At 35.9% G+C, this 17,742-nt stretch overlaps 1 protein-coding gene and 1 pseudogene across 1 annotated transcript; both read right to left on the bottom strand.

The window, feature by feature from the left end:
• Nucleotides 1-894: 894 nt before the first annotated feature.
• LOC130468103 (putative DEAD-box ATP-dependent RNA helicase 29) lies at nt 895-4,122 on the bottom strand (annotated as a pseudogene).
• A 4,114-nt stretch (nt 4,123-8,236) lies between these two features.
• On the bottom strand, nt 8,237-17,105 carry LOC110782038 (probable protein phosphatase 2C 11). The gene is made up of 8 exons (XM_021986100.2): nt 16,534-17,105; nt 14,324-14,466; nt 13,969-14,067; nt 13,692-13,850; nt 11,433-11,519; nt 10,507-10,598; nt 10,039-10,110; nt 8,237-8,909 (listed from the first exon to the last, which is right to left on the bottom strand). The coding sequence occupies exons 1-8, from the start codon at nt 16,812-16,814 to the stop codon at nt 8,760-8,762; spliced, it is 1,083 nt and encodes a 360-aa protein (XP_021841792.2). The 5' UTR covers nt 16,815-17,105; the 3' UTR covers nt 8,237-8,759.
• Nucleotides 17,106-17,742: the final 637 nt, after the last annotated feature.

Here is a 17,742-nt window from a genome sequence, read left to right as displayed (position 1 = left end):
ATATTTCACAGGAATATTTCGTTCCCAAAAGTTACTTCATAATTATAAATCTACTCATCTAATTCAGGGGATGCAATTTTCGTCATACTATGTATTACATATTTTATATGTTTGATATGCTAATTTGGCCAAAATATTTGATATACTAATATGTTGATAGATGTTCAAATTCTTGCTTGTTGTGGTGGTTTTAGCTGAGTGATTGTTTGTCTAATTCATCACCTTTTTTTTCTTTTAATGAGTGAATTTAACAATAATTTCTTAGTATTGTTGGTTGATTTCAAAAGGAGGAAGATAAAGGAGAAGCAAGGTGTAGAAGGGAGAGCAGAGCCACGAAGGAGGAGGGAGGATAAGAGGGTTGCTCGGTGTCAATGGTCGGCGAAAAGGGGAGAAAGAGACGTGGAAAGAGAGAGGGGAGGCTGAGAGGACGCCTCTGGTGGTACATCGACAATGAAGGTGGTGGTTGCAGGGTGGTGGTTGTTGTGGTTGCAGGACGGTGATGGGTTAATGGAAGAAGGAAGGGGATAGAGAAAAGAAAAAGAAATTGGTGGGTTAGTGGGTTAATGGATGGGTTAATTAGGTTTGTTAAAGGGTGGGTTTTTTTAGTGGTTAATTAGGGGTTGGTGGATTAATTAGCCATTAATTGGTTGACAATGGGGTGATGACATCACTATATTTGGTGTATTTTTTGTTTTAGAGATATCTTATGTGTTACTCCGTATAAAAACACGATGGGTATTGGTAAATTAATTCAAAACTCGGGGCTACAGGGACGAAGCTAGAAATTGATTCCGCCGAGGGCCGAATTTGAATTACAATTATCATCCATAAATTTAAACAATATACATTTTATAAACAATATACATTTTATCTGTTTCGATTGACAATTGATATTATGAAAATGCATATCAAGAATAGAACACAAATGAAAGTCAATTTAGATTTGGTGAATACTTGTCAAAAGTAAAGTGATAAACGTTATAAAACAAAAGGAGTAATACGTATTAACTATTTTGTAAAATATTTATAACATATCTATAAATATCAGAAATAAAAAAATGTGAATGATAAAACAAGACAATATCCGCCCTGACTACTGAACAATTCAATGTTCGAAATCAGACCCTCAGTCTTAACCACTAGGCCAAGACATCATTGGTATGTTTAAAAGTCTTAACCACTAGGCAAGACATCATTGGTAGGAATGGTAGGTTTAAAAGAATGGTGAATCTATACCGACCTGAAAGATTTCAGGCTCATTGCCTTGCCATACACATAGGATGCAAACCTTCACAGGATAACTCTTTTGCCCTCTGAATTGATGCCAATGACGGTGCAGGTTTCGACCTTTCATACTCAAGAAATGCATTAATACAAGACTTCTGCAAAGCATATAAATCTGCAGATGAGTAAATATCATCCCGAACTTTATCTTGAAGAAGATCTATATCAGTCTGAGGAAACCGCCTATATACAGTCACACCGTTGGCCATATCTTGTTCGATTTTATCTATATCCTCCTCCTCCGATGGGGCGGGCCAGATGGGTTGTGACAAAAAGAGATGAACATCCAAAACATACGGCAGGTCATCAGGTGTCACAAAAGAGTACGCTGTACCAGTTCGACCATTCCTAGCTACTCTTCCAACACGGCGCACAAACATTTTCGGATTTGAAGGAAAATCCCAATTAATTACATTATCAAGCAAAGGAATATCCATACCTCTAAAAGCCATATCTGTAACAATTAGCATCTTAGTTTCTCCTGATCTGAACTTTGAAATGCTGATTTTGTGAGCTTCTATGTCCATATAACCATAGCAAACATCAGACTCAATACCCTCTAATGAAAGCAACACTTTGAGAAACTCTGTATGCTGTTTGGTAGAAACAAAGATTAATGTTTGCTCATTAGGATTGATTACTTCCCTAATCAAATACACTAATGCTGCTTGTTTCTCTTCCTGGTTCAAAGTGAAGAAGACACATTTACAGTTGTACGGGAAGCCCTACCGGCATGCCGGTAGGACAACCCATAACAGCTGTAAACATACGCATATATTCATAAGAAGCACCAAGGGTGCAGTCGGTACCTTGGGTTTACAATCCCAGCCGGCATCTCTCTGACATCAACCATCAGTCAACCATCAGTCAGACCCGAAAGAGAGGACCCGGACCCAACGGGTAATAACCCGGATCCTCCGTACAAGTAACCCGTCTATATATACGGACCCCCATCAATGCCAAAGGTACGCAATTCCACCCCAATCATTCTTATAAGCATTTATTACAGAACTATCAGCATAATTTGACTTAAGCATCGGAGGGGTAATTCTCGGATCACCACCGAGGCTAGTTAACGGTTTCACTGTGCAGGATCCAGTCATCAATCTTAGTCGGAAGTCAATCATCCCTTTCCTGTAACAGTCTGAACTGATTTTCTTATCCACGTCTAGGCGTACAAGATGAGGATCTCGTAGACTAGCCTTAGCAAACTCTGCTAAAGCACTTGGCATTGTTGCAGTGAAAAGCAAAGTTTGACGATTCTCACTCAATTGTGTTAGAATTTTATGCAACTGCTCAGCAAAACCCGAATCAAATAAAGTATCGGCTTCATCAAAGACTACATATTCCACTGTTCGAAGTGTCGTGTCATCTACCTCGGATAAATGATGCATCAGCCTATCCGGTGTGGCAATAATGATGTCAGGATTTTGAGCCAATTCTTCAAATTGATTTTCCATTGAATCCCCACCCACGAGAAGACTCATACGGAGATCTGCATAAAAATTAACACAACAATTTTTTAGAAATATGCTTAAAATGCTAAAATCTCTCTAATTACACAATTCATTTTAATCCTTCAAACTATAACAAACATGCTTTCTTTTAACACCAAACACCCCACCCTTCCTCTTATAAAATACGAATATACATACTTCATCTGTTTAGATACCTTAGCTTTAAGTTAAAGAACATCCACCAACAATTGCAGAATTTTACTTTTGAAGGTCTCACTTTGTCACAAAAAGAATGAACTACTCACTTCATTTCATATTGTAAGCCACCCACATTATTATGAGAACTACATTGTTAGCTTCACATTCAACTCTACTTTAGTAGATTTTCGTAACCTATTCATCAATATGGATCAAGCAGCTCGACTTCAGGATATTAATAGGCAAAGTTTTCACCTCAAGAAATCAATAATCAAAATTTGACCATTAGAGCTTAATAATCAAAGTTCTACCCTAGAGATTAATAATTAAAGTTTCCACCTCAAGAAATAAGTAATTAAAATTCGACCCTGAAAGCTTAATAGTTAAAGATTCTACCTCAAGAAATCAGTAATCAAAGTTCAACGTCGAGCTTAATAAAGTTTTCACTTGAGAAATCAATAATCAAAATTTAACCTCTAGAGCTTTAAAATCAGAGTTTCCCCATGAAAAATCTATAATCAAAATTAGAGAAATCAACAAAGTTCGACCTCCTGAAATCAATAACTAAAGTTCGACCTCCAGAAATCAATAACTAAAGTTCGACCTACAGAAATTAATAATCAATGTTCACCCTCCATAAATTAATAATCAAAGCTTAACCCCCAGAAATCAATAATCAAAGTTCTACCTGGAGAAATCAATAATCAAAGTTCCACCTCTTTTATTCAAACTACCGAGCATACTAAAAATGCAATCAACTAAAATTGCCAAAAATCAAACATTGATTATTCAAAACAGAAAAAATCAAAATGATAGAAAAAACAACCTGTGTAATGGCCCAACTCCTTGCAAAGTTTCATAGTCTGAAGAGCCAAATCCCTAGTAGGAGACAAAATCAAAGCCCTAACACCGTGCTGAGGAACATGCTGCTTCAATTTCTCCAACATAGGGATAAGAAATGCCGCCGTTTTACCAGAACCAGTACGAGCCATGGCGAGGCATAGTTTTGCGCTGAATAGGAGTTCGTACTTTGTAACCCTTCCTTTTGATTGCTTTGAAAACTTTAGGGCGAAAATTGCAGAATTTAAATCCACCTGATTTCGATTTTTTCTCGATCGCCATTGGAGGTGGCGAAGAGAGAGATAGGTGAGGGTTTTTTTTGGAGGGAGGGGGTAGAAAGGGTTTAAGGGTGGGGGAATTGGTGCGGTTATATACTTAACTGATTTTTTGGTGTACCATCCGGTTCCCCCTTAAGGCTAATTCGAATTCGGGGCGAGTTTTGAGTGGATATGTTCCATTCCCCTCCCAATTGTTGTTGCGGGGGATCGAACGCGGGTTCTCCCTACCAAGTTCAGCCTCAATCACCACTAAACCAACAGTCAATTGGTATATACTTAACTGATTTAATATCCGTGCTAACCACCCTAATCGAATAATAATATCTCAAGATTTTTTTTAATTTATTGGAGTACAACGTATAAGAATTATTATTGTACTACCTCGTTCCTAAATGATCTTTACGCTTATTATTTACACGGTAATTAAGGAATTTGGTGAATATTTGATGATGGGGTATCAAATGGGAAAATAAAAGGCTAAAAATTGTCCAATAATGTGAGTGGATGAAAAACAATATTAAAGTATTGTAATTATTTGTAAGTGGCTAAGTTAAGGTGGGCCAAATGATAGCAAAAATGTAATAAGTAGAGTGTAAGACCACTCTCACCAATGGAGAAAAAAAATTCTCACCACTATCTCTATACCACTTTCTTACTCCTCCACATCACTTTCCTCACAAACAATTTTTTCTAAAACAAATTCATCCCACCAATGAACTAAAAAAAACTCATCACCACTTTACTTTTACTATTCACTAAACCCCACCACACTATCTATCTCCCACATACTCCATCCATTTTGTATTTATTCAATTATATTCATAATTTAAAAGTATTTTAAAAGTATTTTCGGCTAAAATAGCCGTTTATCGAAATAGCCATTATAATTTACTTGAATTATTGGTTGATAAAAATGACACTTGGCACGCGGACATTGGGCCAAGGCTGACATATGTTGAATGCTTGCTCTCTTCTTCAGAGTTTTGTGCTGGATTTTCGGTACTTTCCCACTGAAATAATCAGTGGTGGGGCTGGTTTGTTTGGCGAGCAAATTTACAAATTGGAATGCCTCGCGAGTAATATTCCATTTGCTTGTGAGCAATTTTTCATCTACTCGTTGATGTAGTCCGTGATCTTTTTTTTTCCTCACGTATTTTTGCTCGTGAGCTAATATTATCCACACTGCTGAGAGTGCTCTAAAAAAACTTTTAGGAACGGACTAAAACGGAAAGTGTAAAGAACTTTTAGGAATGAAGGTAGAACTTATTTTACAACTAAAGTTTACCCCTTTATCTTTTGGAAATTTTGTGAAATACTACCTTTAAGTTTGGTGGTTTTGTGAATTGCTACCTTATAAAAACTTTTTTTAATTTAACTACCTTATAAGTTTGGTTTGTTTGACTAACACTACCATTTGACGTTTTTCGTTAATTTTTTCCGGCGTGTATTTTTTATTTTCTTTTAAATATCTCTGTTCATTTGTCATTTTGTGCATTTGCCATATTAAATAACCGTTGTAGTGGAGTCCAAAGACGTAAAACATTAACAAAAAACGACAAAGGGTAGTGTTAGTCAAACAAACCAAACTTATAAGGTAGTAAAATATAATTTCCTTTTTAAAAAGGTAGCAATTCACAAAACACCAAACTTAAAGGTAGTGTTTCACCAAATTTCCTTATCTTTTTAACTCAATGTTCACATCTTTATTTCTTTTTTCCTTATTTTCTAGTGTAGTAATCTTTGTCTATATTATTGTTGATAGTTTGAAACTTTAAACAAAATACTTGAGTTTTTATTTATAAAAGGTCTTGACGCACAAGGTGTACAATAAATTTATTGTACACTAAAATAACTTTTAATCATTTTTTTTGTAACTTTAACCTAGTTTTGATTAACTTTTATATTAGTAAAAAAAATTGATAGATAAATATTTTAAAGGGTTAAATGATTAATTTTTTACATTATTAGTGAATTTGAAGAAATAAGTTTTATTAAAATGAAAAAAATTCACTTAAAAATAGATAACTTTTAAGCATTTGAGTTAACTTTTACTCCGGTGTACAATATTTATTGTATAACTTTTGTAAATAAGATTTGTGATGTAGATATGTAAAATCATCAGATCGACATTAATCAATCAATGAATTATTATTTCAAAGTATTATGCTAAACAAAATATACCTAGATCAAACTTTGTAAAATTGGGGCCAGATCATCATCTCAATATGTAAATAATAGTAGAAGATCCATTACGTACCTGACTTACAATTACAACTTTTTCTCTCACTCTCTATTCTGTTTTTTTTTTCACTCTCTGTTTCTTTTTCTTTCTGTTTCTTTTTTTTCCCCTTCCTAAAACATTCATCATCCATTGTATAACGTACTGCCACATGCCCCTTTCACCCCTTAGACCCACCTGTAGACTCGTTCCAAGAAAAATTTACCATAAGGTAACTTGCCATCAATTTGATACTTAAGTTTCCTTTGATTTTTGTTCGTCATTCACGTTGTTATATCCCATCGATTAGCAATGGTGCTGATAACATGTTATGAAAATAGGGTGAAGGGAGAGTGAGGAAGAGAGAAACCGACGGTTATGATCTTATTCCAATAGATATAATATGTACACATACATATATTATATAGGATAAGGATGTCAAAGGTATAATGAGCATCTACAATACAATATATTTATAACATATTGGATTTACATTTAATTTTTAAAGAAAATTGTCATAAAATCATTTACGGAATAACAATTTACAAGAAACAAATTAAATAAAACCATTTACGGGTACAATAAAAACAATGAAATTCATTTTTTTTAGTCATTCACTTATTCTTTCAAATTATTGTCCAACAAAACTGTTAAAAACATTATGTACTTCAACATAACTGCATAAACTTTGTTCGCAAAATCTTATTTCATACCTGTACAAAATTATAATTTGCCTTGGAGACGTTACAGTAAATACGGAGAAAGGGCCTGATGGAAGTTCGACTGCTTTGATTTTTTATTTTAAAAAAAATCATAACAACTTTCTCGTGTTCTTTAAAAAAAAAATAACATGTTCTCCGACCTTTCTTGGAACTCCATCAACGAAAATGTACTCCGCTTCCATTTTCACTTCTTTTCATCTAACGCAAAACCATAAACTTATCAACTTATATTACTCCGTATTCAATAAGATAGTTTTGAAGCTCTTGCGGTGCACAGGTTTCATTCTATTTTTTTGTGTTATTAATTATTTTTTAATTTTGTTCTTGGTTGGTGCATTTTTTGGTATATCGGGTTGTACAAAAGTCAAACTGTTGTGAGTATTATGAAAAGAATGAAGTAATTTTTATTGTGTAAGATTTTTAAATCTCCGATCTCAACTCAGTCGTTACTTTCACATGACACTTGAATTTTTGAATGCTTATGGAAAAAACTCTTTCACATGGCCGTCATGTTGGTTTGGAAGATGTATACATTTTATTTGTCGTACTGAATACATAACAATATAATACAAATAGTAAAAAAGTAAGGGAAATTAGATTTTAACCTTGAACCTTCACCAACCTCTGACTTTCAAGGTAAATTTACCACTTGAACTATATTAGACATGAGTTTTATAATGCATATTTAATTTTTGAACATATCATAGGGGGGCCATGGCCCCAGCCAGCCCCCCTTAGTTCCGCCCATGCATATCAGAATATATGGGCTTAACGTCTGCTTAGTGTCAAAGTTCTTCCAATTTCCAGATTGATATTTTCAAAAGATACTTATCCGTTATTTTATGGAATACCCTGAGTTCTGGCATAATTCACCAGATGCCTATCGACTTTTAAAAATTCACCAAAAGCCCCTCATAAATGACTTAATACCCAAAATATTCTTACTAATGACGCGCCATCAATCCTCCATTAGCCTAGTTTTCAAATTCCATATATTAGATAGACTAATGACGCGTCATTAACCGTATACTTATTGTGACAAATCAAACAACACAACCAGTGTGTTCTAAAAACAAAGCAATGACAAGTGAGAAGAAGAGAAAAGGGATCGACTTTCGAACTGAAACCCTAATACAAGTTCTACTAACACAGTCATAAACAGACAGAAATTTTCTACCAGAAACCTCAACCCACAACTCCCTGATACCAAGCAGTCAAGAACAATAGTTAGAGGAAAGAAACCACAAAATGTCGAATGTCATAAACACATAATTATCAGAGTATAAAAGCACTTATATGTTGCACAGAAGTATTACAGTATATAAGTTTTCTTCTCATTCATGAAAACAGGAGAAGATTGTTACATCACCATCATCATCATCATCATCATCATCATCATCTTCTTCTCAGTCTTCTGCAATGTAACCGAGACTATCGAGGGCAACTATTATTACAAGCCCTCATTAACAGGTCCAGAAACCCAGAACTAGATTCCGGGCAAAAAAAAAGGCCGTAAATGACGTGAAATTACAGGGATGCAATAGATTAACAACGAAACAACAGACAAAACGATACACAACACCATGAAACCCGGCCTGATTACTGAACTACTGAGTACTGACTAGTGCTCTATCAATTCTAATGTTGAAAGAATGGTGAATCTAAAGAATGTCTATTTCAGGCTTCAGGTGTTCGTCTGCCACCCTTCAAACCCTGCACCGTAATAAAGTACCAAGTGCTTGAACAAAGATCATTTTTAATTCTACTGAGAATCTTCGTTTTGATGTTCATTTTCAAATCTAACAACAAGGCAGGTAATGTTATCAGAGCTCCCTCTTGTAAAAGCCTCCTCGGTAAGTCTTCTTGAAGCGGCTTCAGCATCCTTAATGTCTTGCACAAGTGAAACAGCATCCTGAAGGTGTAAATTGTGCATCCATGTTCAGTTATAAAACTGAAAGAAGACTGTAAAAACTAAAGAAGCAAAACAAAAGAAGGAAAACAAGTGAAGAACAGTTATAAATTGTGCACTCCTAATTTGCAGAAAGTCAGTGGGAGACCATGATAAGGTCTTAACTCTGAAACCAACCTGTTTATTAGCATAGCAATTCAAAAGAAGGGAGAGTTTGTTGGGGACATTACTTTTAAACTTGTCACTAGTAAACTAAAACTGCCTTTACACAATACTAATAGAGATGATAAGATTCCATCCTACACATTGTTAGTTTGCATCAGATATTCTCAAACGACATCAGAATGGGGCCTGATACACCGCCGTTTTGCCCTTATAAAGTGTTTCCTTTAAATGACATCGGATACTTTTCTAAAACCCACATTAAAGCATGCTAATGTCTCCACATTCCCAAACAGAACTTTCGTCTTAGACAAGATCTTGAAACTATTATCATCATTTCAAATACTAACACAAATCTAGGGGCTAACTGCAACTTCAGCCAAATTCACATTATGATAGACAAAGGTCTTCTTCATCCTCACTATACCCCAACAAAAAGCATGTCAAATTGTCAAAACTTGCAGATGGTGCGTAATTCTTCTCCATCGTGTTTACCAAAGATTTTGTCCAAGCCAGACCCCAGACATTTACACTTCACTTTGCTTCTTCAATGACAGGGGATCTGAGTGCATCACACCCTTTAAATTCCAACACCATTTCTTTTCTCATAAAGCCCACAAATGTAAACCAGTTTAGGATTGTAAATAAACTAAGCTCCCTGCTTCAACATTCATATATTCAAATTATGAAGTAGAAGTTCCTAAATAACTACTACAAAAATAACACTTCATATCAAACAGTAGATTGCATTCAAATAAATCGTTAGAAACAGGCAAGAATAATGACAGATTGTGGCAAGATCAATGCCCCTGGAATGGAGGTTTGTGGCAAGATCAGTGCATGGAACCTGGCCCGAGCTGGATTGGGCTCGGTGGTGCAATGATTACCCAAAAAAGACAAAATATCACAACATCCTAACAATTTATCTCTGGAATGTACAATGCTAACTGTGTAATTTGATATGACTTGCCTTATTTGAAAGGACATTCCATAGCCCATCACTTGCAATAATGATGAATTCCACACCATCGATCTCTTGTTCCTGAACATTTTAAATAATAAGAAACAAGAGTGAACTACACAGACAAGATAAAACATTCATGACAATAGCTACGTCAAATATTGGAAAACCTAACCAACCAAAATAAAACAATGACTTTATTTACGATCATTCATAAAAGGCCAACTATCAACTGTCTTATGAAAGAGAACACAAGAGTGAAGATCATATACAGGAATCATGACGGTAGAATTTTCACTATTTCCCCTATTTCTTAGTAAGCCATCTAGCGAAGTAGGTCATGTGCAACACAGTTGCAGGTGGGGGATCCTAGCTAGGACGTCTCAACTTTATATCGTCTTGGCAAGGTTAGTTGCAGGATAAATGAAAAGGGTGAAACTGAAGAGATTTTCTCAACTCTCAAGTAAAACTGATTACCTCAATTTCAGGTTCAGCTGTCACAAATTGTTTGAGTAATTTGTCCCCAAATGCTCGTGAAACTGCCAGAACTCCTCCAACTCTCCATGTACCTAGTGTAGTTAAAAGAAAGTAAAGGTTAAAGCAGGAGTTGACCATTACTAATGAATACATTGTGTTGCTTAACAACAAAACAGATTTGCAGTCTAATCCAATTCTACACAATTTCAAATAGGACTTAGAAATTACGAGGGTTCAACATCCCATAATTCCCATCAGAAGGTCCACTACTTTAAACAAAGGCCTCAAATAGTCTATAAAAGTACTAAGAATACATTAATCACAGAAGAAAAGAAGAAGAAAAAATACATTAACATAAAACAGCCTATCAGCCTATGAAGCCTCTTTCATTTTATTGATATTTAAAAGAAAACCTTTTTCAGGGTTAGCATAACTTCTTGACAAGATGAAGAACAACATTATCCCTAGATTTAAATCAGTCAGATTTAGCACATCCCAAAACCCTGGGTTACCGTGGGGTCCACTTTGAGTTCTGGCGAAGTTCTGCCAAAAAGTAGATTCTACATGTCACAATAAGGATAGCTTCCCTCCAATAACCCAATTTTTAAGAGAAAAATATAAACTTTTTAAAACATATTGAGTAAATACTCGTGTACCTAAGATACTAACTCTGAGCATCTTAGACACAATGCTGCTACCAACCACATTCTTACGAACTCTGATTAAATGGAACACATAAGAAAGAATAGGAATCACATTTGCAAATGCCGATTAGAGGCCAAATTTGAAATCACATGCAAATATGTTCCTTTATCAAGTACCCAATATTTAGTTGAATTATCACCAGTTAGAAGTGGGCACACTGTTTTTTTTCTTTTTTAAATTCAAAAGAACTACTATTACATTGTGAAAATCGATGGTATTACCAGCCCAAATTACAAATCCTCCAGCATCTTCGATTCTTTGACGCTCATCTGTTCTATCAGGCTTGTGGTCTATTGACAATGGAATAGCTGCACTCAAACACAGTGAATACGGAGATCATCAGTAACTTACCTCTTCCTTCTGAACATTATTTCCCAAAACAAGTAAATATATCACATCTAAGGTAAGATTAATGGTAGAATCAATTTCCAGTTACTTGAGCATTTAAGTTTAACTGCAATTCCACGAACAGCAAGGATCATTCACTTCTATTTATAAGCATTTGTGAATAAAGTAGCCTTTATGGCTCTATATTGGATATTGCTATTGTTGATTCACAGGATTCCTAATCCTTTCAACTATAAACAAAGCAAAGAAACATCAAGACATTATTCCTTATGTCTATTCTATTTTACATGCAATCTTTTTATCTTTAGACCCCCCTTCTCCTTGTGTAAAGAAAAAAAATAGATAAAAAGAGAACACACGAGTCCAATGTATAGGATATAAATCTTGGAGTTAAGAAGCTTTTGCATAAATGCATAATAAGCTCCCAGACAAATAAATAAGGAAAAGTTGTAAGAACGGTCCCAACTATGGCCATTCTTCTTTAAAAGGGTCCAACTGTTGATTAACTCAACACAGCCCCAACTTTAAGGGGTTCCTTTTGCTAGAGGTCCCAATGAGTCAGTGACCGGCGACCTGTGACCTGCAAACCCAGTGTTTTTTTTTTTTTTTTTTTTTTTTGTAATTGAATGTCATAAAATAAATTAAAAAGAAAAGCTTATTAATCATCTTTCTCTCCAAATATATTTACCCATCCTTCTTCTCTCATCCTATTTCTTTCATCTTCTTTTTAGTCTTTTCCTCTGTTTGTTTTTCAGGGGCCTTAGGGGGAGGAGCCAGACCCAATACGGGCAGCAACCCCCCCCCCCCCCCCCCCCCTTCAAACGCACTGTGGTTAATTTACATTGGAACCTGATTTTCTCTTTCTGGGATTTAGCAAGAGGAAGCTGAAAATCTGACCAGGGATCGCACAAATTCACCTAATTTTACTCAGACCCAATTAAATTTTAATCCTAAATTCTATTAACCCCCCCCCCCCCCCCCTCCCATGTTCACTTAATTGCAAAATTATAAAACTTTTTATACTTACATACCACCATAATGAGCACCTGCAGAACTTCTGTACAAAATATGATCCACGTCTAGCCGTTCTCAATTCAGTGGTAATGTTACGATTACACGTCACATTTACTAATTTTATGCCCAAGAATTAGAGGAAGAACCAGGTTGAGTGGATTTAGTTGTTTGAACCACTAATTAAGGCCTTACCTTGAAATTGCAAAAGAAAATAAAAGAAACGTTCGTAGTAAGTTAGTAACACGGAAGAAAGTGGGATGTGAAGGAGACAATGAGGATGAGAAATGAACTACCTGAATAGCAAAAAAAAAAAAAAAAGGCTACTGCAAACAAATAATTTTGAAATGGGCTTGTTGTCCCACATGTAGATTATTGTTCCCTGAATTTCCTCATTTTGGAGCAAGAAGCGGAACAACAGTCAGTTTTGGGATATGACCACGCTCCAAGGGTAGAAGAAACCCCAGAAAGAAGGGACTGGCAAGTTAATCAATAGTTGAATCCTTTTACAGAAGATTGACTAGAGCTGGGACTGTTCTTATTAATATTTCCAATACATAAAGCTTTTAGCATTCTAAATTTATTGTACATTTTGGTACGCATATTGCCACCATCTTCTCTCTTTAACTATGTTGTCTTTTCAATAAATCTACAACTGTATCAAAATCAAGAATTCGAAGTTCGTGCCTTGGCGCGATGGTCAAGTGTCTACTCCTGTCCACTAGGTCACGGGTTTGATTCCAAGAATCAGCCTCTTTATGAAAATAAGGGTAAGGGCGTAAGGCTGCTTACATTTGGACCTGCCCCATACCCTACGCCTAGGTAGCGGGAGCTTTGTGCACTATGTACAACTTTTATCAAAATCAAGAATCTCATCGCCACCATCTTTTCTCACATAATTAAATGTATTGGCAAGGGTGCGGGGTGAGGTTTAAACACATTTGTTATCTTGTCCACTTAACTTTGACCCTGTTGATTGGCCCATCCAGTTCGGACCAATGTGCCAAACAAGAAGCCAACCAGCATCTTAATTTCAAATAACCTTCGATCACCTATATGTTTGTTTTGTTTTATATCTTGCAGAAGAATTGACATATATTCACATTAGGCGTTAAACTTACCGGATCCATCTCTGCAGGCAACTACTCTGGAATCACCCACATTGGCAACCACCAAGCGGTCACCAAACAACAACGCAGTTGATGCAGTTGATCCTGCATCTTTTTGCCGTCCTTTATCTTGACTGAGGAAGTCGGCATCTGTTTGTTTAAATGCTTCAACTACAATATGAAGAAGAAAGGGACGACAGCTTCTATTACAAGTGATCCATGATGGATATACATAACGAAAGTAGGCAGATAAAGACATCGACAAAAAATATGTTAAGCAAATTCATACCAATAGCTGACTTCGTATCTGTGATAAAATCTGGATGGCTGCATAAATTATTGAAAAGGTTGTTCTTAAGATATTCAGCAGTTCTGGGACCTCCATGACCTAAACATGGAGCAGTAAATACTTAATTAAAATAAATAAAATAATAATAAAAAAAAAAATTGTATACAAGATTTCACAACTTTCCAGAATCTTGGATTAAGTAACTTGTTCAGGCAACCATTGAGAAAACTATCTCCTCACAGAAGGAAGACAAGACGATTGATGTTTGCATTAACAATTACAGCAAATGGAAAATCTGTATAGTAGCAGAGACCTTAATATTACTATCTGGGTACTTAATGTGGTTCCAACTTACCATCAAAAACACCAAAAAATGCAACCATCTGACCACCAACTTCAGATATCTTCGTCTCAAAATAATCTTCCATTGAGCCTCGTTTACCCTTGAAAGTAGAATAACCGTAGCTGAACCTTACATTGTGTTTCCCAGTGAGAAAGCTATCAACAAAACAATGTTGCATCAGTTGTTCAGCCACCATGTAAAGGAAACCATGTAACTCAACAGCAAGGAGTCAAGGACCATATTTCTTTACAAAACAAACGGCTTTTGCATTTGGCTTTTACCCAAATATCAGAATGGATGCATCAATCTTTAGATTAAAGTGTGTTATCCATCGTATATTCGTATAGGCATACAATACAGCTTTCTTGCCCATTAGTTTTGCTTCTAGGAAACAGCTTTCATTTTCCAACACTCTCTCTTTCCAAATTTGTACCAGTACCCTTTCTAAGTGGAAGAAATTGAATACATCGGTACATCCTTGTCTTCTTACTCAAAATGAAACAAGAAAAGTTTGAACAGATACCTCATTAGTGCCTCCCTTGGGCTTGTTTGTTATTATCCAACAACAAAAACTGAAATACAATACCTTTGCTTAGTTACAAAGTACTCGGGGCGATTAACAAGCCACTATACTCAAAGTTCAAGCCTAATGCAAGCAGGTGCCAGTTAGTGGAAGGGAAATATAGCAAATCAGCCCCAACACTTTGACTGTATGTGCAAATTAGCACCACAAACTTCTAATTGGAGCAAATTAGACCCATACCATTTTATATTGTCTAATTTGAAACACATGCATCATTTTCCGGCACATTGTTATCAGAAAATACTAGTACAAGATTCTGTTTTTCTAAATCAACATATGATTCGTATTGTTCATAAGCGGTTCATATGATCTGACATTTTGTTTTGCACAATTTACCCCGACGTTTCCTTGTCTGACTATCTTCCACCTCCCCCCCCCCCCCCCCTCCTACTCCTTCCAATGAAAGTCTACTTAGCCTCTCTCGAGAATAAATTAGCCTTTCTAAATTATAAATACAAAATTCCAGATATATGAATTCTTCACTTCCCAAACAACTTTGAAATAAAAATTATAAATACAAAATTCCCGATATATGAATTCTTTTCTTTCCCAAACATCATACTTCGTATTTGGAATTGAATGTTCAGAATTCAGATTCCATAATTGTAAACCAATTTCATAAAGATAGTTTTCAGTCGGCAGCTACTATATTCTTCGGAAGAGAATCTCATTTTCAGATGAGATTTTGCCGAAAAACAAACCTTGAGTGTTAATTGCACCATGAAAAGTTACGGGGTTAATTTGCTCGACTTAAAAGTTGTGGGACTTATTTGCACACACAGTCAAACTGTAGGACTAATTTGCTATTTTCGCTGTTAGGGGAACACAACTCATGGTTTCCGCAGCTAGTTCAGAGGATTTGGACGGATAAAGGCATGTTACGGGCCAATGGTAATATTCCTAGTAGTCAGCTTCCATAAACACATAAGACCACAGATGAAAGTCAATCTGCCATAAACTGTCACAGGCCTCTTTGTTTCCTTAATCCCAAAAAATGAAGTATGCTAACCTTCCTCCCCTGGCCAATATGAGGTGGCTAAGGAAACAATTTTGTTCCTTCTTATCATTATGTTCGTCAACATTTAGCAGGGTATTAAAACTCGAAAATTGGTAACTCAAAAGCACAAAGTCGAAAAACACCCAGCTGTGCTTATCAATTCAAACCAGGCACAATACTGTCACAACACTTCTTCAATTAGTGATCAAAAGTCAAAACGGTATTTTGATACAAATTTTTTGATACAACCCTCCATTAAGACAGGTTTCAAAGCAAAAAAAGTGAAATGCATACCCCCATACTCCCATAGAACTCAAATTCCATACAATCTTCATATAGTTTATTAGTAAAAACATATAATTATGCAACATAACCAAAGAAAGTAAATCAAATTTCACAATTTCACAAGCTGATGAAGTCAAAAGTAAATTTCAAGCAGGTTATCAGGCAAGCATAATGCAATACAATCCCACAGAACTTGACATCATCCCCTCAGAACCCTATGAATTCAAAATAATTCAAACTCAAAAACCCACCAAAAACAATTCAACCCAAAACATTCAAACCAGTGAAAATTTTAATCACACACCAACAAGAACTAAAATGGGAGCATAAAAAAAAGAAGAGGAAAGAGAAAAACACCTGATACCGCCCCCACTGAAAACGGCATCGGGGTCCCGGGTGGTCATGGTGGAAATTGCTGAAAGAGGCGGTGGAACTCGCGGTTGAGATTGGGGAGGCGACGACGATGATTTCGGGGGCAATTCAGCATCCCCTGGAGGGGACAGCGGCGGCGAAGATGGAAGTAATTCTCCCAACGACGGCGGATTGACAACCGACGATGTCGAAGAAGAAGATGAAGAAGAAGAAGATGATGATGATGATGATGATGATGATGATGATGAGAGAGAATCAGAGTTCATTTCTTTACCGCAATTGTTATTTTTTCCTATTGTGATTGATTGAATATTTTATTTGTTCGAGGTCATTTTTTTTGAAATTTTCTACTCTTGGCTGGAATTATATTTTATTTATTTTTTACGGGATTTTCTGGGTTGTAAAGGAAAAAGATTGATCGTGATTTGTGATTGGAAAATTTAATAACCCGATCGGCAGATCTCACCTGAGAATGTGGGAGGTACTATTACCGACCGACCAACCAACAGATCTCAGGCCATTCGCCGTAGAATAAATTTAAAGTACGTTATTTTAACTCTAATTTTTTACATTTTTTCTGATTTAATCATCTTTTCCGTAATATATAATTTCCGTCCTACTACTTATTACGGGTATATATTATATATGCGTTTTCTTTGTTTTACCTTTTCTTTCTCCTTGAAGCTTTGCTTCGACATATGAATAAAAAAATAAAAAAAAATATGCGTGATATGATAATATGACCGTGACTTAATGGTTTTCCTTAGAATATGTCATGTTTTTTTTACTTTCGAATTTCTCTAACTGTTATTGAAAAGAACGACCTCGTTAAAACTATGCATTAACTATGATTAATTCTTAATAAATGACGTGACAAATATTGCTAGCTTAGAGCATAAAGATGGGGTGACACTAAATATGGCCATGGACTGGGCCGGCCCGATGCATGACCCGACACAAAAAGCCCGGCCAGCCTGGTCCCTCCATGGAAAAGAACGGCCCGACACAGGCACAAAATTGTGGCTCGTGGGCCGCGGTTTTTAGTAAAATGTACAACAACACTCGTTCCGGCTCGAGAGCATGTGGATTTGGACCCCATTTGAAACTTTTGTCACAACACGTTACAAGTGGACTTGGCATAGGCAGGACCGTTTAGTTCCCGCAACCATCTTTAGGAGACACATGGTCTAACGG

This window comes from Spinacia oleracea, chromosome 2 (genome assembly GCF_020520425.1).
Source record: "Spinacia oleracea cultivar Varoflay chromosome 2, BTI_SOV_V1, whole genome shotgun sequence".
Lineage (NCBI taxonomy): Eukaryota > Viridiplantae > Streptophyta > Magnoliopsida > Caryophyllales > Amaranthaceae > Spinacia > Spinacia oleracea.
Note: the sequence above shows the minus strand (reverse complement) of the source record. Positions and strands in the feature narration are given on the sequence as shown.

Coding starts and splice junctions, on each gene's coding strand:
- LOC110782038 (XM_021986100.2), bottom strand. CDS start 16,814: ATGAACTCTGATTCTCTCTCATCATCATCATCATCATCATCATCATCA. Junction 14,467..16,533: donor TTCAGTGGGGGCGGTATCAG/GTGTTTTTCTCT, acceptor TTTTGTTGATAG/CTTTCTCACTGGGAAACACA. Junction 14,068..14,323: donor ATTTTTTGGTGTTTTTGATG/GTAAGTTGGAAC, acceptor CTCCATGTTTAG/GTCATGGAGGTCCCAGAACT.